The sequence below is a fragment of the Athene cunicularia genome, unplaced genomic scaffold (assembly GCF_003259725.1).
Source record: "Athene cunicularia isolate RWA unplaced genomic scaffold, athCun1 SCF_2, whole genome shotgun sequence".
NCBI classification, from domain to species: Eukaryota; Metazoa; Chordata; class Aves; order Strigiformes; family Strigidae; genus Athene; species Athene cunicularia.
Genome location: NW_020799266.1, coordinates 598639 through 605537, shown reverse-complemented (window position 1 = coordinate 605537; position 6899 = coordinate 598639). Strand labels below are relative to the sequence as shown.

The 6899-nt window shown below is 45.6% G+C and overlaps 1 protein-coding gene across 1 annotated transcript in view; it reads right to left on the bottom strand.

Annotated features, from left to right (window-relative positions):
- The window catches only part of PIGU (phosphatidylinositol glycan anchor biosynthesis class U), a 19920-nt gene extending 19178 nt beyond the window's left edge, over positions 1 to 742 (bottom strand). The window contains exons 1-2 of the mRNA XM_026867209.1: positions 685 to 742; positions 59 to 157 (exon numbers count right to left, since the gene is read on the bottom strand). Of these exons, the coding sequence (XP_026723010.1) occupies positions 59 to 157; positions 685 to 742 (157 nt within the window). The remainder of the gene's footprint in view (positions 1 to 58; positions 158 to 684) is intronic.
- Positions 743 to 6899: the final 6157 nt, after the last annotated feature.

Genomic DNA, 6899 nt, shown 5'->3' with positions numbered 1-6899 from the left:
ACCCATCGCCCCTCTCCGCCCGCCCCCGGGGAGCGCCTGGCTCCCTCGCCCCGCTGACCTGCCCGCGGGCGGCTGTGCTGTCCCCGGAGCCATCTTGTGTCCTGCAGGGCGCAGGCCCCGGCGCCCCGGCCTGTCCTCGCAGCTGGTGCGCCAGCACCTCAGCATCGTGGCAGCCTGGCGCTGAACACGGGCAGGGCTGCTGCAAGGGATTCCTCCTGCTCAGCTGCAGGACGCTGCACGTGTCCTTGAGTTTCTTCTGGCTCCTCTTGGCCCGTTTACGCAGCCGGTGGAGGTGCGGTGCCTCAGGACAGCAGCTCTCACCCCCAGCGTGAGCTGCTCGCAGGTTGCATTCGCCTCCTCCCTCCCCAGGTTGCCCAGGTGGGCAGAGGCTGGCAGGCTGAGCCTGGCTCTACACTCAGAAGTGGAGGATCAGTGGCTTTTGGGCAGCTATTTGGAAAGTCCCCCAGACTGTTCTTTATTTCAATGGGTATATAGGCACCCCTGTATATAGCCGTCACCACCCTTTTGGCTGTGGTCAGAATTACGCAACTGTTGATGGCCATGAGTGCTAGTGGCCTTGTATGTTTTCATCAGGCTCTTGGTGGACTGAGATCGTCTGTCTGTGTGGTTTTAACAAGACCATCAGTATCCAGAGCTTCTGAGTTCTTGGGAGTGACACGCTACCTTCACAGCGGATGCTTTCCTGCTGTTTTCTGATAACTGTTTCTCCATCCACATCCATAGATACCTATACAGGCTATTCACACAAACTCTCACAAAAGCAGCCTTTACAACACTTCCCCTGGAGTGGGGACAAATGGAAGGAAGACCTGGTAGTCTCTTAAAATATTGAGGGACAGAATGAAAACACACATTTCATATGGTATGTGAAGACAATGCTTATTTTCATGTAAGAAACTGATGGGATTTACTGACTACTGGGGTTGCCATTTAAAAGAATTAAATAATGGCCAAGTCACAACATTTACATTGGATTGATGCACCTTCAGAGCCATAGTGTAGATTTGCACCCACCTACAAAACTGGAGAAAAGCTGAATGCCTCTGGCACGTGGTCCCTAAAGACCCAGATGGCACAACATATACTCTCCCCAGGACTGGAGAGACTGATGGATTTAGATGATAAATCACGTGTACTTTCTGGACCAAGATCATAACTACTTAGAACAGTATTAATCCCTTCATGCTACAAAGCCAGCTTCAGATGGTCCTCCTGTGTTCACTCTCTTGCTGGGGTAAGGCAGTATATCTGTTCAACTGCTACCTTTGCAGGGCTGTCTTTCAGACATGGTCCTAGCCACTGCCACAGGACAACAGATCTGGTCCTGAAGCAATAAAGGGAGCTTCAACATTCAGTCCGTCATGTGGCAACTCTTCTGCTCTCAGGCTGCTGGCATGAAGGTGTTGGTTGTGGTGGTAAAACTGATTTCCTATTAGCATGATCATAGGACTTGATGGCCCCAGGACATATCCTCTGATTAATCAGAGTTGATTTGTTAGTTTATTTGTGCAGGCATCTGTAAATAAGAAGCCAGAAATGCTGATTATTCTTCTTTGCAGCTGTTAACAATGCTCTCTTGAGTTTTCTGATCAGAAATGCATTTTTTCCAGCACTGATTGCTGTCCAAGTGATAGTTCTGATCTAATGTAGTTGATAGCAGTTGCCTGAGAGTCCTACTTTGCTGAATAATTGGAATACAGTAGTGTGATTAAAGCTGCACTGCTCCGAGATGCTGATTTTGCTAGTCTGATCTGTGACATATGCCTTCCAGCACCATCTGATGCAGCACAGGGAAATGGAAGCCCTGGGGAAATTCAGATAACCTCCAAGGGCACCAGGAATCAGATATGAAATCATGCCACTACACTTGTTCTGTGTTGAATTGGAGTGCAAAAGACAACTAAAAACAAAGGAATAATTATTTCTGGAGCATAGGTTTGCTCAAATGTTTCTCCAATAGGAGATCCTGGGGCTAGCAATGGAGTGAAGTTCATAAGCTAAGTTCACATGCTCAGCGCCCTCGAGCATCAAATATGTAAGGCAAATTTGATGGGTTATGTGCTAGAATCTTGGTATCTGTCTACAGACTGACACTAGTTTGGAGGGTTAGACCTGGTCTTTAAGGAGTTGTGATAAGCACACACACTGTGTGGTGCTGCCTTTTGTCTGGCAGTAACTTTTGAACCCACTTTTAGCCAAATGAGACACAGGAGGGGACCTCTAAAAACCTTGGGGTTCCTACAAACATTGTGAAAATTAGGAATAGGTTAAAGAGACCCCAACTGAGGTGGGTTTGGGAAAGGCCATAGCCTGAGATCAGCGGGCAGCCTGTGCTGTGCAGCCAAGCAGTGTTGTGTAGCTCAAGGCCAGCACAGCATAGATGGCCGCTTTCCCAGGCAGCAGTGAAGAGGCAGGGAGGGATGATAGAAGCAATAAGGAACAGATCTCAGGGGTTATCAGAGACTGATACTGAGAGTTGAACAGAGACTTGCAGCAAAGAGCTGTGAGGATACCAACCAGAAAACTCTGAGAAATAAGGTTTTGCTTGGTTCATGCAACAGTTTGGGTTTTCTCAGCAGAGGCGTAAACCTGATCTCCTGTGTCCTGGTGTTTATGCCAAACTGACGGTAGTTTTAGCAGCATTGGGGGTTTTACACTTTTTCCTGAAATTCCTTGCTGTGCGAGTGAGCTAGTACTAACATGCACAGAGGGCTTGGTATACTGAAGCATGGGAGCAGGTTAATCACCTGATGTTTGCATATCTTCTACTGTGGGTACCAGCAGTGGGACTGCAGTGGGACGGTGAAGTGATTCACACAGGCAGCGGCCAATGCAGCTCTGAAGGGGACTTACTCTCACTGCCTACCCTGAAGCCTCCAGCTTTTGTTGCCTAACAAAAAAGTGCAGCTCTAGATGGAGCCAAAATGGCAACTGAGAGCTGCTGCTGGAAGCTTCTTCGCTTCATTGATTTAATTGCCTACGTGGGGCACCCACACTGATAATTTAGGTCATGAATACAACCTGGTGATGTTGCATCAGAGAACTTTCATAAAACACTCTGTTTAAGACTGAGCCAGTTCAGGGATGATTCATCTTTGTTCCTGCAAACAGATGCTGGTTTGGGCACTTTTTGTGTGCCCTGTTGGAATTATGCAATGATGACATTTTTCTGGGTAAACAAGCCACTCCTTTTCTAGCTTCACTGTACAAAAATAGGTGTTCTGATTCCTTAGGCACCCTACAGTCCTTCCTGGCAGCTCTTTCAATCTAATTCAATCTTTTTTTTCACTTGGGAGGCCACAACTATATGTATTATTCTGAGATCTCATTGAGGCCTTGTGCAAAGGTGTTCATAATTCAGAGATTCTTCCTCTTCCTGTAGGATCTATTCCACCACACCCCCATGTCCCAGAGGGATAATTTTCACCCACCATTTATTTTGGCCATGCTATGTTTTATTTTCTTACAGTCAGCCACTTCAGTGATACACTGTGTTCTCTTCTGCCTTTCCTACCGCTGACCTTACACAGCAATAGTTGCAATGTAGTCATTACTGTTCCTCAGTGGTTTTGGTTTTCCTGGGAAGTCCACTTCTACATACTCTTATTTTACATACCAGGATCCTTTCTTGATAAAACACTTCAGTTGCTTTTGCCTCTTCTCCAAGTTGTCTCCTGTTGGAGTTAGCTGACGAGCACCTGCCAGCTTCTGGTTTTGCCACCTCCCAGTTCATATGCATTTAATTTGTGTGGGCTACATGAGTTCTCATTACTTCTTTTATTCAGCATTCTTTGGTAAAAACTGCTGTAAAATTGAAATAAATCACTAGGAGAAAGGTGTTTGCCTTTTATTTATTAGTGTGGAAAAAAACAGATTTTCATAGCAGGCTGAAATATTAATCTTTCTGCTGCTGATTGAAGACAGTATCTGCTTTATGGTCTTATATGAAGGTTAGCAGCAGTCTGTGTCAAAAATGGAGTCTGAGTTATCAGCTGTTCTTTGGCTTCAGAGAGAGGAGTGGATAAATTGCACTTCAGATTTCTCTGAGTGGCTTCATATGCCACGAACTTCCTTTACATGAAAGACAGATCTCTGTAAAAAAGGAAATAAGCTTTTCTCAGCCCCCAGAAGGATTATATTTCTGGTGCCACATTGAACATTTTCCAGAGTGAGTTTTAAATGGCAACATTAAAAAAAAAATGCCTAAAGAGGAAAGCTGTAATTCCTGCCAGCTAATTTCAACCAACTAATCATCTAGTGTAAGCTTGTCATCTACACAAGTGAGAGATGGGCTTGTCCAGAGAGCTAAAAACTTACTTCAGAGATCTCTCCTAGGCAGGGAAGGGCCAAGCCAATTCCGTGAACTGAATCTTAAGTTAGGCAAGATGAATCTAAAGGGTCTAACAAACAGCATTGTTCAGCTTTTGGGCACTTGCTAAACAGAGTGTTACAAACTACTCATTTTGACAGCAGCATCTTAAAAAATGGGCTGTCTTATCAGCTGGCGTTGACTTTGCCATCATTCCACTCAGCTTACTTGGGGCTGTACCACCTGGGCATGTGATCAGCTCCCAGTAATAACATTGTGATGGACCTGTCACCCTTCTGAGAAGGTCCATGGTTAAAATCCCCTGCTGGGTTGTAGTCATGGTTGTTGATATTAGATTTGTGAAGGTTTATAGATTTGGTTGTTGGTTTCACTTCTCAAACTAGTAGCTGCCTGACAGAGCCATCTGCTTTTCACCTTTCTTGGCAAGTCTGAGGAAGGACCAGAGGGTAAATATGGTGGTTTAGGTCTTTTTTAATACAATGAGAAGCACTTCAGCCGTGATGAGTTCATAGATCCCTGGTTTAACAGTTCGGAGTACTTCTATACCAGTATTTCAGCAGTGCTTTACTTCTCAGCACTCATTCGGAGGGTTTGTGAACAGTCTGCAACCCACTGGCCAGGCAGCTCAGGGCTATATACAGTTTGTGACAACCTGCCTTATGATCTGTTACATGTCCTGTGCTTATCACGGCAACAGACACATGTGCAGAGACCCCCACTGTTGTCGAAGTGCATCCACCAGTGGGGCTAAAGGAAAGGAGAAGCAGAAAGGAGTAGAGGAGGGAACACAGGGCATGTGTGCACTGCCAAGCTGACAATACAGATTTCCAGAACAACATGATTTTCTTAATTTGTGAGGAACTAGGTGAAAGAACTGAAGCCATCAGGGCATGATGGATGGAAAAGCAATTGTTAAAACTAGATGTGCTTTTTCCTTTGCCTTGTTCCCTTGACAGGAGGAATGAGAGAACTCAGAGAACCTGCTGTGCACCTGGAAGCTTGTCAGCTTTTCCCAGTTAGACCTAATCCAACTTTTTGACCTCCATCTGGGATCTGCTGTACAATCAAATGGGAAAGAAGTGAAAAGGGATCTATCTGTGCATTACCAAGACTCTTTGCAAACCAGCCCTTGCCCACTCTACCTCTACCCTCTGTCACTCCCCTCTACCCTCTGTTGTATTTCTCTTCTGTTCTCACTTGATCATGTCCAGGGTGTGTTGCTAGGTGCAGGAGCAGTGTCTTTTCCCCTGCCAGACCCGTGCCATGGTACCTAGTTCACCTTTTCCAACTGCAGTCATGTGCTGGAGTACAAACATCCCCACTGCAGCAGGGAATCACAGGCAGGGGGTTTGCTGCTGTCAGCAAGGTGTGGGTGAATTATTTGTAGTTCTATCTCTTTTCAGCTTTGGGAACAGTCCAGCCAGAAAGAAACTGTTAGGTGTTGGGAAAGAGAATGCAAGTGTTTAAAATTTGGCTGTTTGTTGCAATGTGGTGTCTGCAACGTTAATAGGTGAGGCTGAGGCCAGTGACACTGAAGCTCTGACTTCCTAGAGAGGTGTTTCCATGGAAAACTGCCCAAGAACCATGTACTTCAGGGGTGACCTGTCACAGAGGCAGGCGACTACATGTGAGCCATTACAGAAAGCAGTGTATTGGAGTCAGTCCAGAGCAGCTGGCTCTTGGCTCCCAGGCTGCATGTCTGGAGCAGTCTCACATCCTCTGTTCCATGCAGAGCCATTCAAGGCCTTGAGCAATGGGTAACTGGTCTAGATACAGTCTATATGACTGCTGCTCCAGAGGTTGTGTGGCTGAAGCAGAGGCATTCAAACATTACATTTGCACAGCAATCCCAGGAATTAAACATTTTCTTTTAAACAACCAGTGTAAAAGTACTGAGTCCACAAAGCTCATCTCTTTTGTCTACTTTAGCTAGCAAAGGTCTCACTATGCAGGGGCCCATTTTACATAGCACCACTCAAATCTTTCATTTAACCTCAGCCTCAATCTTGAAGCATAGAGGAAGGTCACAGGGGCAGAGCAGAGCTCCTAAAACAGCAATGGGGCTACTGAGCATTCCCCATTGAACCCTGTGATTCAGGAAAAATGACGGATACTTCTCTAGTGCAGAATTTTAGTAGGCAAAAGTAACACATTTTCAATACTGTCCAGGCTCAGGGAGTATGGTTAGCAGTGAGAAACCCATCTGTGAAATAGAATTATTTCTGGCTCACCTTCTTTCCATGGAGACACCGACTAAGAAGCTAATAAAGGTGGTGTGAAGCTTTTCTACCTCCATCTGCCTGCTAGTTACTGATGTAAGTCCAGGTCATCAGATCAGAACCACCTTCACTGATTAGTCCTTCAAAGACCAGTCTCAAGCTCAGCAAATTCTCGGACTGTAGACAAAAATAAAAGCTACTTAATTTTTGTGATCCAGTCTTGACAAAGCTGTATTTAGAACAAGGCTTGGTTAATAGGTCATTGCCATAATAACCTGGAGCTCAGGCTGACTGAAGCACTTGATATAGAGGGATTAGTCCAAACACAA